Here is a 14,745-nt window from a genome sequence, read left to right on the forward strand (position 1 = left end):
GGCCGGTATGTTTTGAACAACCACTGAAAACACTAATGCCAACAGCGTGATCTTACCTGCTGAGCAGCGGGGCCCTCTGTAAGGCCGGTAGCAATCGCAGTGGTAACTCAGCCACAGGTTGGTGCAGCGTCCCCTATTCTGACAGGGGTGGTTTTCACACCAGTCCTTTTTAGTACATCCTGTCTTGACATTTAAAGATGATTCAGGTGATGCATTCTCTGCAGTAATAACATTCAAGTCTATTTCAATATCCTGAAGACAGCCTACAAATGAAGGTGTAGAATGTATATTATTGATGTTAAGTAGAGAGCTGCTGCTAACGTTCCCCACTGGTAAGCTGCCCAAAAATGTGCTCTGAAATGCAAGCCTCACGTGATCATTATCTATCATAGCAGAAGTTTTATTGACACATGATTCTGCACAAGAGCTGTCAAGTAAATTAAGAGTAACAGCTCTTGCCAAGGTTACCTCCACTGAATGCCATTCTCCATCACTGACATTATGTGAAATATGCAAAAGAGCCCGTGGCTGGTTTTTGACTTGCACAGACAAGTGTAAGTAGCCATTCAGTAACTCCAGCTTCACGAATGTGTCTTTCTCCCCTCGATGAAACAGAAAGGTTGTGGGTTGCACAGTCTGAAACCTCAGGTTTACATTATAGAAAAATTGCTTTTTAGGGGTCGTGGGATTCTTCAACCAAAGGAAACTGTTTCCTTGAAAAGAAAATGTAGTTATGGTTTCACAGTGTATTCCAGTATATCCAGGTGAGCATATGCAGCTGAATCCGTGTTGGCCATTTTTTAAATGTGGGATACAAATTCCATTATTTTGGCATTGCTGATCAGTACAGCCATGGAGAATTTCTGTGCAGTTCCAGCCACCATAATAAATCCCTTCTTTGTCTGCAGGTGGACAATGGCAAGTGTAATTCCCAGGAAAATTCTCACAAATTCCACCATTTTGGCAAGGGTTCATGTAACATTCATTGATGTCTTCATCACAGTGAATACCTGAAGAATAAACAAAGAATTAGACATTTTGGAGTGAACAACTAGAGCCCAGAATTGTGTTTTTAAGAACTTGTGCTTTCTTCAATTACCTTTAATTTAAGAATGAAATTCTCAGAGTGAACAGGGAGCTGTGCAGTGTAACAGTGAGAAATCCAAAGAGCATCCCTGAATCCTATCAAAATTGGGGTGAGATGCAGTGAGATGCACCTTGTCCACAATAAATGTGCAGTTGCACATTTCAGGAGCAGTTGCATACTGCAGTTCTTCACGGATGGAAGCAGAGGTGATGTCTGGTCCATCAGCTATGATCTCATACTGAGAGGAGAATTCACTTGGGACATGAGGATGTGAGAAAAGCTGTTGGAAGCGTTTGAACCCATGTGACCCAGAAAAATATTCCTGGTACTGTGTATCTACAGGGAAACATCCTTTACTTGTCCTATTTGCAAACTATAAAGTAAGAAAAGAGGAACAGAGTATCTTCCCAAACATCCCAGAGCTTGATGATTAAAGCATGGGTGATAGTGAGTCACAGTTGCTTTTCTTCCACGTAGTGCATGGCTTCTTGTGTATTGTGTAAAAGGAGAGCTCCTCATCTCAACTTGACTGGAATTTGATAGATGTAAACCAAGTATGCATAGTGGGTCAGGCTGCACAAAGACAAATCTGTTTGCCTTGTAAAACTAATCTGCTTATCCCTCTGCACTGTTGTTTATCTATAAAATTGTAATTATAGTAATTCTCCCTTGAACATTCAAGTGACTGATAAGTATGAAATGGATCAGGGAAAATCTGTTTCTTATCTCCCTTGGAAGCATTCAAAATATCCAAATGGTTTTTGAAGACTCATGCAAAATACAGCTCTTAGTATTTCCCCTGTTCTGGAGAAAAATTTGAAATGCTAGTTTGGAACTAACTGCAAAGTATCTGCACAGAGTAATTAATAGACATAATTATGCCTGTCCCTGCAGCAGAATTGCCTCAAGCAGCTCGTCACTGGCTTATCGTGTTAGGTGCCTGTAAATTAGATCCTGAGGTATGCTGGGACTCTCAGAGTTGCAGCGAGGTACAAGGCACCACACCTAGTTTTACATGCAAATTCACATAGAGCTTTATTTTTATAGCAAAATGCAGTCGTTTTTCATGGAAAATCACAGAGCAGCATTCAGCCACAACGAATAGCTTCAAATAGCAGCAGATAAACGTATTTACTCAGGCTAATTCCCCGCCTGCCCACTTTATTCAATCACAATTGTAACTAGACCTATCTCAGGGAGCGGTAAGTTCTGAGAGCCAGAAGGGACCTGGGAGTTGGCCGAGATTTGTTTTAAAGATTGGACAGAGTGAAGTGGTCATAGCATGTATGCAAAAGGCCCTCTTAGCAGTGATCTTCCTCACTACAGTCCCCTCCTTCAATTACAGCACATGATCTGAAGCTTCAAGCAGAAACTATCCAGCACCGTAGTGCTCTTTTTGGTCTGACAGTGGGGTTTTACTGCAGCAGCCTCTTTTCCAGCCAGGCTTGTATTTATTCTGATGTGAGATGTCTGTGTATACCTTAATGTGTAGTGGCATCTGGCAGAAATATGAATCATTAGGCCTGACTTTCTCAAAGTGACATGCACTTCCCAAACCTTTACTGACTGGGGGCCAGAACAATGCCTGCTTTACCCAGTTTGTGGCAATTTCTGTGTAAGCGACTTGTCCTGCTTTTACTGTTCTAGTATATGAAAAGTGAAGTTACCGTGAGCTGTTTCCTGTTTCAGTCAATGTTTTAGTACATCTCCTGCTTTGACATACAGAGCGATGTGACCACAGGTCTTGTGTACTACCCAGTTTTACTATGACAGTTGTAGAAATATCGGTCTCATTGGGTTTTTGTGTCAGAGAGAAAAATTAGTACAGCCTAAAAGCAGTAGGATTGGGTATGTATGCCTTGCCATAAAGCCTCAGAGTGGTCAGGGTGAACATAAGGATTTACAGACCAGGAGCTCCTATTAAACCTTTCATAGAAAACGTCAGACACGTGAATGGCATGCTATGGAGTCTGTCTAGATGCTTAGCTGCTGCATGTTCAGCTCTGAGTATATTTGTTTATTATCCCACAGCACCTGCAAGGCATCATCTTTGCCTTGCAGCTTGTGGTCAGTGGCACGTTGCAATAGTGACTTGTCCTCTGAAAGGGTGAAATAGATGCGTGAACTGAACCCAACTTCACAGTAACGTTCAGTGTCTGTGTTGTTTTCTACCTCATAAAATTGGAAGGAAAATTAATGAAATGGTTTCATGAACATCCTAAACGTGTTTGAAAATCATATATGTTTCTGCCTGTAAATTTAGATCACACACTAATAACACAAGCATGTGTGTCTAACAAAGAAATTAAATTTGTTTTATGAGAAGAGACATATTGGTAGTGCATTCTTTGCCCATGGTGAATAATACCAGTTACTAAATGCAAAGTGACTATCACAGAGAGACCTCAATATATATAATTTCATAAGCATTTCAGTGACTGAATATAAATGCTTATTTTTCTAAGTAATGGTATTAATATGTTGAAAAATAATGGTTTTGGGGGGGTACCTCTATAAATATTTGTTTATGTATACATATAAATATAGACTCAAATGTCTGCTATTTCATAATAAGATTAGCACAAACATAAATATAGGTCACACCAAAAGACAAGTAATAAACCATTTTTCTTCATAGAAGGAATAAATAAATCAGCTGTTCTTACAAGTGGTGGTTGATATTGCTTGTTATCTGCCAACTGCTATGCAAGCAAAGACCACTGTCACTCAAGATAAAAGCACTCTAGATAAAAGGATTAGTCAATATTTATAGAACTGTATAAGCAGTTCAAATAGCTCAGGTTGGAAGAGAAGTTAGCATTTAAAAAAAAAAAAAAGGATTCTGAAAAGATATACCAAAAGCAAGTGCAAGGGGAACTATTTTTCTTCAGTGGTTACATGCATTAGCTCAGCTAAACATGTTTCTGTTTTGGAATTGAAAACATTTTCTCTTCTAAATATATTATATGCCTACCTAGAATTTCAGATAAAGGTATTGTATTTTTTATTATATTTTGATAGATAATAGTTAATTTTTCCTCCTGTGAATTTTTATTCAAAACAGAGATGAAACAGCTCCTTTGACTCTGTTTGACAACACCACTCATACCTTTGTCTCCTTTTTTTCACTTACTACCATTATAGCGTAGCTGTTTTCTACCCATTAACCTCTTAATTGAACTATGTTTCATATTTAGCAGAAAAGCTTTTCTTACAGAAGCAGAATGACAAAAGCATTTATTCAAGCATACTTCTGCTAAATGCCACTAATTTTCATTTTGATTAAACAAATATATGCGTTACCCAAATTACACTTTTTATGCACACCTTTGGTTAGAAATCTCTCTACAGCCTTTCCCGTTCCTTGACACTTTATAAATCATCATGCAAGTACAAGCAAGCAGTCTGGATAGACGTGACAGACTCAATGCTACCTAAGTGCACATAACATTTCACAAAAATAAAATATTTACCTGTAAACATTGTCATTAAAATGATGTAAACCTGTATCCTAGTTGCAACCATCTTTTTCTGAAGTAAAAAGATTGTATAGCATTTACGCAGTCCACAAAGTAAATTTCTGCAAAATTCAAAACAGTTCTTGGTATAAAGGCTTCTTTTCCAGTATTAGCTTGCTCCACTTCTGTACCTGCTGATGTAGTCTGATGGTGTATTTTGTCCAAGCCAGATCAACAAGGCTTAAAGTAAGACTCATTAAACTGCTTACGTAATAGATATGTATTCTACTTACATGCTTTTTCAGAATGTTCAGTCCCAGTGTGCTCACACTGAACTCTGGCGATGTTTGACAAAAAGGCATATTTCTAGGATCTCTTCAAAACTGATTTGTCACTTTTTACTGTTTTATATTATTTTTCTTTTAAGAACTATATATATTGTTTTAATTTTCAAGAGGTTTATTTACCAAGATCAACCTTTTTACAGTCACTGTCATTCAGAAAACTGTATATGTCAATAAGCAGAAAGAAAAGACCTACAGTTGTGTCTGGCTTTGTTTTTGTTCCACTGGCATTCATTGTTCTGCTTGCTGGAAATTTATGTCTGTAGATTTTTGAGTGTGCTGAAGACAGAAAAAAATAATTTATTGAAACATTTCTCTTCTTCAGCTCTTAAGCAAGGCATTTTTGATTTGGCCCTAATTTAATTAAAAAGTATAATTATAGCATTCCATAGACTGAAGTATTTGTCTGTGTGACAATGCAAACAGCACTTTTTTTCCTTTCACTATACTTTATTTACCTGGTGAACTGATGATTTGCATAAAATATTGCTAGAACAGTATCTCTGTGATATCTCTGAAATACTTATAAAGCAAGAGCGTCTTTCCCTGGGTTGCTATTTATACAATAACTCCAGTGTATGACAAACTATGCATTCAGATCTTTCAGATCTTTTTTTTTTTTTGGTAGTTTCCCATTTTAAAACCTTAACCATGGATCCTGAAGTCTCTCTCAACCTATCTTGTTTTATTTCCTCCACATTATAAACATTATATAAATAATTTTATCACTGAATGGGAAATTATCTCTGTAGTCCACTAGTCAGGACTATGTGAGGTGGTATTCCAATGTATTTTTTTGGTTTTGCTCCCTGTGCTGTAAGTTGTGAAGGATCTCGCGGGCAGTACATGACATGGTGTTCATCTCCACTTGGGAAGTCCTGAGTGCTCTCTGGACCTCTGGTTTCGTTCTCTGTTTTCATCCAGGAACTGCAGCCTGGCCCTGAGAAATAAATGTTGATTTTTTTTGCAAGCAGATGTTTTTCAATTTCTCCCCCTCCCTCAGGTCATTTAGTCATTAATTAGGAAATTCCTGACCTTGTTTCAAATGTGTTTTTAGGTTTACCAAAAGACCTGTACACAAGATACAATTTTGGATTCAGTTAATCTACAGTGCAGTTACTTCCATCGTGGTGCTCAGAAAACTGCTTTTCCTTCCAGCCTACGATACAGACGTAGAGTGATTATTTCTATTATGAACACAAGTACCGCGGTGTGAGAATGTCATCCAGACTCTTTGAAAGTAGGTAAGTAATTTTTAAACAAAATAAAGTTAATGTTGGTAAGCTATTATGCATGTACTTGTCAGATGTCTGGTGCTACAGCTTGAAATAGCTGTAATGCTAAAAATGCATTTTTAGTTTGAAAATAACCAGAAGAAGTTGGAGGTTATCAGCCTCCTTTTACAACATGATCCTGACAAATGTTTTGAGGTAAGATTACGAACATATGCATTGTCAGCAAGTTGGGATAAACGTACATTAACACAGCTCAGTGAAAACACTGAGCTGATGACACTCCAAGACTAAAGAACGTCATACCAGGACATTTAGCAAACTGCTTGAAGCCATGTCAGAACCATCAGTAAGTTTTTTTTTGAACAAGTGTCAAGAAAAAGTGAGTTATAGAAGATGGTGGTTATGCTAATTATTGTAAGGTCTATAAGGTAGCAGTAATAAATATAATACTGTCTTTGATAACATTTTCATATACAAAATGAGGAAAATGATCTATATGAAACCACTATAAAAATGGGTTTAAAACTTGCATAATCCTGCACAGAAAGTAATTATCAGGAGTTCACTGTTGAACTGGGACGCTCTGCTACGTATGGTTTGGGATTGTCCTGTGTTTGCTGTAGTTGGTGTTTTCATAAAAGACGTGGATGATGGAATAGAAAGTTGGCTTATTAAGTTGTCTGTTAATGCAGGGTTAAGAGCAACTTTGTGTTAAAAATTAGCTTTTTGGATGAATTTAAGAAACTGGAGCAATGGTCTGAAAAAGGAAGGGCTAGCTAAGTTTGTATAGTCTCAGGCCAGAATAGTCATCAATCAAGTGGAATAATCACGTGAGCTTACAAAGCCTTGGTCACACTTTAGCAGGAATATTGAGTCCGCTTTTAGTTCTGCACTGCAAGGAAGGTTTGGATCAATTGGGAGGAAAAATTCAGAGAAGAGTAACGGGAATAATCATGGGTCTAGAAAATATGACTTGTGAGGAGAGACTAAAAAAGTCGTGCTATTCAGTCTGAAGACAAGAGGAGGAAAGGAGACCTGGTAACAGTCTTTCAGCACGGGAACACTCTGTTCCCTGAGACCATAGTAAACAAGCAAAGAATTCGTGGAGTTGTGCATCACTAAGGAAGATTCAAGTCAGACTTCAAGAAAATATTTTCCATGATGGTAAGGTAACAAAGCCCTGGCACAGGATGCCCAGTTGTGGCCATAGCATCTCGTTTGGTTCCTTAAAAATGGGTTAGATAACAGAAGTGCAAAGTGTGACACAGGTCAGCTAATCCCATTCAAGTCAGATAGGCAAAACAATGTCTGCATGTCTATTCTGTCAAGTCTATGTTTTCCATGATTCTGTGACTTCCTTGAATAAAATAATTCCCAGCAACTGAGCAGCAGTTGTGTCAAACTATATAAACATATATTTATGTACACATATCTAGGTATAGAATACAAATAGGAGTAAATGTTGGAGAAATTTAAACTCTAACAAACCGTTTAGTACATGCTTTATGGAAGATGAAGACAAAGAGCCTGCAATAACACTTCCTCTGCCTATATTTTACAGTTTTGGAAGTGTCTTATAAAATCCTACTTTAGGCAGAAAGAACGTTCTTTTTTTTTTTTTTTTTTTCTTCAAGGGACTCATTAATCCTGAGCCCAGCGGAAAGATCTGGCAGTGCATATATTCCTCAGGCATCCAGGTCTTAGCAGACAATCATGAAAATTCTAACTTTGCCACATCTGTGCTGATAATTGCAAAGAGATAATTACTCTTTGCTGGAAGGAGGAAATGCACGTTCATGAGTAAGTAAGCGCAAGGAAATAAATTGACCATCTCTATGTCATCATAATTAAAATTCATGCTTCTGGGCATAAATCAGTTGTCATGGAGGTCAGGAAGGAGGTTTTTCTCTTATGTACATCAGTGTAGATCAAGTAAGGGGTATTTAAACGGATTATATTCTCCTATTTTCCTTCAGTAAAGAACTGGCCTATGTTGGATATTGAACTAAATGTGACCATTGATCTGATCTAGTATGGCAATTTTTTGTCACTGTTTTAGGAGGAAAAACTCATGTGAAATGAAAGGCAGAATACAAGGTTGAGCTGGAGCATATGGAAACTTGGATACTTTAAAATAGGAGGATAATAAGCGTTTGCTAACATTGGGATAATTTGCACACGATACCTTTCACACAGAATTCTAGTTTTGTAAAAGTTGTAAGACTTGCTAGTTATTCCTTTATTGCAGACAAATTCACTATTCTGCTATTTTTCCTTTTGACATTTGAAATGTACATATAAAGTTAATACTGGTTAGGAAAAAATATTGAAATAGAAATAGAGCTGAGTGACTTGGCTTATTCATTAAATATGTCACTCTAGCTGAGGAATATGGAAATCATAATGTGCCACGGTCAGTATGGCATGCTGTAACTTAATCTTTTCAAATTTTTCAGGCCTGAAGCTTCATAGACTAGTTTGAATTTTCAGTAAAAATAGTTTTCTTTTTTTAAAGCAGTAAAAAACCCCAATCCCTTAATCTCTTCAATCATTAAAGGTTTTTTTTGAGAGCAAAAGTACTTGGAAATGTTTTTCCACTTGTTTCACATGTTTTGTCACACCTAAAACAGTTTTCATTAAAAAAAAAAAAAAAAGCCATGTAGGTGATTAGTTGTTTAGTGAGATCTGGTGTGTTTATTTTATTTTATAAATATTGGAAACAGCCGACTGATTTAAGCATTGGCTTCAGTTTCTGGGTAGCTCAGCCAGCCTTTTCCATGATCCTGCTTTGCAGGGCTCCTTTTGCAAGGCTGTGTGAGCGGCGCAGCCAGAGGTCAGAAACATATAGGCTGTGAATGGCAAGGGGCCATGTCCTAGAAGGGCAGCATGGCAAAACTGTTGCTTGTAGCCTACACCTTCGTCCCATATTTCGATTAACACAGCCAGCCATGTGGATCCAATTGTGGGATTAGGGTCTGAATCTGGAGCAAAGAGAAACGTGGTGAAGAAATATGTCCCTGCATGGCACTCATTTTCCTTTCATTTCCCTACTTCTAGAGTCAGCTTTATATATAGGTAAAAGAAGCAGCTGCTGTTGTGGATGACTGATGGAGGTAGGAATGAAAACTGAGCAGTGGCAGCCCAGTTTTCCCAGGCAGCATCCTTCCTGAGTGGGTTTTCTGGTTGCGGTAACGTGCGTGCAGCTATGGCCATGTCATTGACAGGAGCTAGGAAGGGCTGATGAGAGGAAGGAGGGCTGTGACAGGGAGAGCATGAGCATGGGGTGTGGCAGGTTAAAGTGGAGAAAGGCGATAGATAGATTAAAAGGAAGAATAAAAGAAATAAGACAAATTTAAGTGGAGAAAGATGATTTATAGAGGATACCATTAAGATAGAAGAGATTTCTTACTTAGCATGTAAAATTTTGGAGATTAAACTGATGAAAAAGTAGAGAAAAATGTGAGAAGGATCTCAATATAAAATCTCAATATAAAATAATGAAATAAAAGAATCAGTGGTACCCCCAAAGATACTTATGTTGGCATTTGAGATAGCCACGCATAGGGGCGCATGGGTAGTATGAGGAGCAGGCGTGTATTTGTATGACCACAGATATATATAGGAAATGTAAAGGAATGCTTAAAAAGACTGCAGATCATATATGGGATCTATACAGTGATTGGACCTAAAATATAGAAGTGCAGAAAGGAGGCAACAGGAGCAATGCCAAAGACAAATGACTAAAAAAAAAATTATAAAAATAAATAAGTCCTTGCATTTTTGTAGTGAAATAAAGGTAGTCATGTGCAATGGAGCAGAGAAGTCTGGTCACCTGGTCCAAACCTCCACTCAAAGCAGGGTCAGCACACTATCCAGAGAAGAAACTGGAATGTTTACTGGGTTTCAGAGAATTTGATGAATTTATACCTGGTTATGCATTAGGTATTTGGAAGCCAAAGACAGTTATTTTGTATTCTGCTTCCAGAACACTTTTTGTGTGTTCTTTAAGCTGAAAAAAGAGTATAGATAAGTCAGGTATTTTTCATGTTTTACCTTTCAGAAGACTGTGGTAAGACTGCTGAATTCAAAGCATTAATAATCTGATTTGCATTTTTTGTAGATTTATGAGCTTGTACATACAGATGATGTGTGTGCATTTGAACTGAAGTGTATCCAGAGGGATCTTAAGACAACCAATACCTTTGAGTTGTTTAATTAGATTGTACAAGGTCATGTTTCATTGACTTAAAAATCTGTTTGGAGCATATGATTCACTTTGGAATTGGAAAACAAATTAATTTTTGCTCCTACAAACACTTAAGAGCTTTAAAAGAGTGCTTGCTGTTGATGAACACATCCATTGAGAAATGTAGGCTGCATCTAGTCTCCGCTAAGAGGGACTTCTCTACCTTGTCTCTTGTTGGCTGCTTCCTGTTTGTTTTAACTGAGGTGGGCAAGCACAGCCACTGCGCTGCTTGGTGTGGAACGGCCTTTGCCCAGGAAACGGGGCTTTGAAAATATTCAGTCATTTGCAAGATTTTTCATTTTGCTAAAACCAGTGTGAGCGTCCACAACTCACAAAAGGATTGCATTTACATAACTTCACTGTCTGTCGATATTAAAAGAATCTGAAAAAGCCATCAGGCTAGAAAATCATAGTTTTAATTGGGCCTATAGAACTTAACTGAGAATGGAGACCCAAGAATAGAAAAACTTAAAATATGTACAAGTGAACATACATAGCATGCGTGTGCATGCTGTGTGTATTTTAAGCAGTGTATAGTATAGCTGTATAAATTGCATGAAGATTTTCTCTATTTACGGCTTGTACAGTTACGTTTCTCTGTTTTTGCTTGATGTATTTGAACATCCTTTCTTGTCACTTTATAGGCAGAAAATCTAGTCTTTTACACCAAACTAAGTTTTTATAAGGCTGTTACTCTACCTGATGGGTTTTCTTTCCTGTGTAAATAAGCTTTTGCTTGCTATAGACTAGATGGAGATGCAAAAGACCTTGGATTGTGGACTGTCATCTTTCAATCAAATTTAAGAGCAGTGGGAATAGTAGGTCATGCTCTCCTGACTTTTTCATTTCTTTCATTCCCTTCAACATGAGTTCTTTCGCAGTGTGAAAACTCACCTGAACAATGGCATTGCTTATCCAAGGTTTTGTAGGCTTAACATATCTTGAAGCTGCAAAGTGTGACACCCAAACTAGCTTCATTTTCAGTAGATCGCATAACCATCCCACTGGCAAAGTGATAACATGGACTTCAGCTAATATTTTATGTGCATGCCATAGACTTGTGACCATAATTTTCAGGGATTACCTGGGTCATATTACAGGTGTGTGATTTAGCTAGATTAAATCCAGCTTTTGTTTGTCTTCAGATGCTACAAATAACTTCATACTGCTGTGCAGACATACTTACAACACACTATTTAAATAATTTTCTCTATTTGTTACTATAGGTTGTATTGAATGCAATGTTCTGGCCTCACACACAGGCCTACTAACAGATTCTTAATCCTCTTTGTTAAGAAAATATAGTGCCCACAGCCATAATAGTATTGATCATCATGATACACTGTAACAGTGTCATGTTGTTACCACAGCTAGACTCCAAGAATTACAGCAGTGGGAGAGCAATCTGAATCAGATCCACCAAATCTACTTCTAGCAGTTAATTATCAGCACAAAGGAGTTGTCTATACTAGCCTTCTTTTCTTTTATGAGACAGTTTTTGGAAAGTGCAAAATTCAGTGTCAACCAGGGAAAGAGTGCTTTCCTTACTCCATTTCTCTCAAATGATCAGCAGAAGTCCTTTTCTAAATTAATTTAATTATTTTTTTAAAGGTAACAGCACCCAGATGGTCAGTAAAAGGCTTGCTTAACTTCTTTGAACTTCTCCTTATTCCTGAAGAAATCAGTCAGGATGCCTGAACAGAGATGGATTTTGCCTTATAGCCACCTGGGTTTATTTCAAAGAATCCAAGTGAGTAGAGAGAAGAATATTAGGTCTTATCACTTCTGTTCCTCTTATTGGCAAACCTTGAATAATTAAAAGCTAGATGCTACAGGGAACAATTCATGTAAAAGAGCTTTTACCTAGTGCATCACATAGAACTAGTTTTGTTGTTCACTTTACCAACTTGTTTTTATTGCTCAGTGTCCAAACATACTTTTTGTTTCCTTGAGAAGACCATAGACCTGGGATTCATCAGTGATAACTAATTGCCAGCAAAGTATAAACCTTCCAAGTCCAATCCAAAAAAAAAAAAAAAAAGGAAGAAAAAGAAAAGAAAAATGCATTAGTGATCATTCTTTTGTTGATTGTGGATTTAAATGGGAATTTTACAATGTATACAAAATTGGGAAGAGCAGTGGATACACCAGATGGTTGTGCTACCATTCAGGGGGACCTCAGACTGGAGAAACAGGCAATCTTCAGACCCTGATGAAGTTCAGTGAAGGGAACTGCAAAGCCTTGCACTTGGAGAGGTGCAATCCCATGCACCAGGAGGTGCACCAGGCTGATTGGCTGCAACGCTGGTGAAAAAGTTGACCATGACCCAGCAACATGCCCTTGCAGCAAAGAGGTCCAACAGCCTCCTGGGCTGTATTAGGACAAGTGCTGCCAGGAGGTCAAGGGAGGTAACCCTTTGCCTCTTTCAGCACTGATGAGACCACATCAAGTCTAGGTCTGGGCTCCCCAGCTACAAGAAACAAGTGGCCGTCCTGCAGCATGTCCAGCAAAGGACCATGAAGGTGATTAAGAGATTGGAAAGTCTGTCTGTGAGGAAAGGCTGAGAGAGACAGGGTTGTGCAGCCTGGGGAGGAGAAGGCTCGGTGCGGGGATCTTCTCAGTGCATGTAAATACCTGCAGGGAAGGGAGAAAAGAAGACTCTTCACAGTATAGAACCCAGGGAAGGCACAAACTGCCCTAGCTTACCCTGCTTAGAGCAAGGGGTTTGCACTAAATGATTTCAAGAGATGTCTTCTGATTTCAACAGTCATATGATTCTGTGATATATCTCTCTATATATACATACAAACTTATCTTTTCAAGAAAGGATGGTATTACTGGTCTGTACCATCATTGCAGGCAATTGAAGAGAAAGTAAATTTTAAAGGCATGAAATAGTTTTCCAAAGAAAAAAATAATAATAATGATTAAAACTTCTCCTAACAATTCACCTTTTTCTTCTCCTTGAACATCTATATTTTGTTTGGGCTTGCTCACATGATTGCTTTCATGAATACAAGTCTGCTTAAGATCTGATCACATAACTGTGAGTCCCAGTTGTGGTGATAACCTGCTTTTATGTTTAAAAAGCTGTATGTTGTCAAATAATTGTTTACAATGGGAACAGTGGGAAATCTGAGACATGGCTGTACTGTAAAAATTAAGACTATTTGGATTCTTTAATCCCTTCACCCTGTATATAGGCTTGGCAGTGTTAATTCAAGAAGGTTTAGAAGATTATGTGCATGACGGCCCTGAGGATTTCCATCATTGTGATTTTCCTTCCAACTCTTTTTTTTTTTTTTTTTTGAAGAGCGTAATGACCTATGACAACCAAGCTTTATTCTCTGTGGAGTCTGACATTGCTTCTGTTTAATGGATCAGACAGTTTGTGATACATCAGTACAAGGCACTTTCTTTCCCGCGTCATCCTAGGGTACCTCTTCAATATTTCCCATCTGTGCTGACCTGTGCAATCAAGAGGTCGTGTCCTGAAGTCAAACCCAGAATCGAAACACTCACTTCTACCACAGGCCAGACTATTAATGTAATCCATTTAATTTACATCAAGTTGGAACTTGACATTCAATTTCTCAGTCCAGAAGCAATTACTTTTAAAGGAACATGCCAACAATATTGCTTGGCTTAGAATAGAGAAAGTTCAAAAGGGTAAGAAAAGTTTCACACCATAAATAAAGAATTGATTATACTTGAAAACAAAGTTTGTAATTACTACTGACGTTTCTGAGCCTAGATGAGGTGCCTTTTATGCTTTAAAAACTGATTTCATTTATGCCATTGGCATTATGGGAAACTTATGTAAGGGTCTAAAATAGTCCTTTGCTGATATTTTAAGGACCAAGAAGAAAACATGAATATTTTTGTCAAGGGAGAGTGCAAAATTCATGGTGGGTGCTTAGCCTTTAGCAGGACTGGAAGTCCTCTGCCTTCTTTCACCCAGATAGCTCCACCAACAGGACTACTAGCATAATCAGCAAAGCCCAATACTTTGGGATGAAAATTATGTTGTTATTCTTGTGCGAAAGCCAAGCCTCCAAGGTGCTAACAATTTTTAACTAAGAGTAGCCCTGATCTGGATCATCAGATTATTCTTCTGTACTTAAAACCCTGGTGCTCGTTTTTTCCATATTTTTTGCAGCTCTGAGTGGACTTTGCATGGTGGGCCGAAGACCTATATCCCTGAAGTCCATGCAGAAGGCTCTGCTACTCAAACTGTGCAGGGTGAAATCTGAAAATTAATAGTAAGAATTTGGACTAGTAAATAGGGTTCATCACAAACACTTTGAGCAATAGCACCTACCAGATTAGGCTCTAATGACTGCGTTGAAATATCAACTTAAACTAGATTTTTGC

General features: G+C 38.0%; 1 protein-coding gene across 1 annotated transcript in view; it reads right to left on the reverse strand.

The window, feature by feature from the left end:
* CRB1 (crumbs cell polarity complex component 1) overlaps positions 1-14,745 on the reverse strand; it is a 69,920-nt gene that overhangs the window by 34,100 nt on the left and 21,075 nt on the right. The window contains exon 6 of the mRNA XM_035537429.2: positions 57-1,010. Coding sequence (XP_035393322.2) covers positions 57-1,010 — 954 coding nt within the window. The remainder of the gene's footprint in view (positions 1-56; positions 1,011-14,745) is intronic.

The sequence above is a fragment of the Cygnus atratus genome, chromosome 8 (genome assembly GCF_013377495.2).
Source record: "Cygnus atratus isolate AKBS03 ecotype Queensland, Australia chromosome 8, CAtr_DNAZoo_HiC_assembly, whole genome shotgun sequence".
Classification (NCBI taxonomy): domain Eukaryota; kingdom Metazoa; phylum Chordata; class Aves; order Anseriformes; family Anatidae; genus Cygnus; species Cygnus atratus.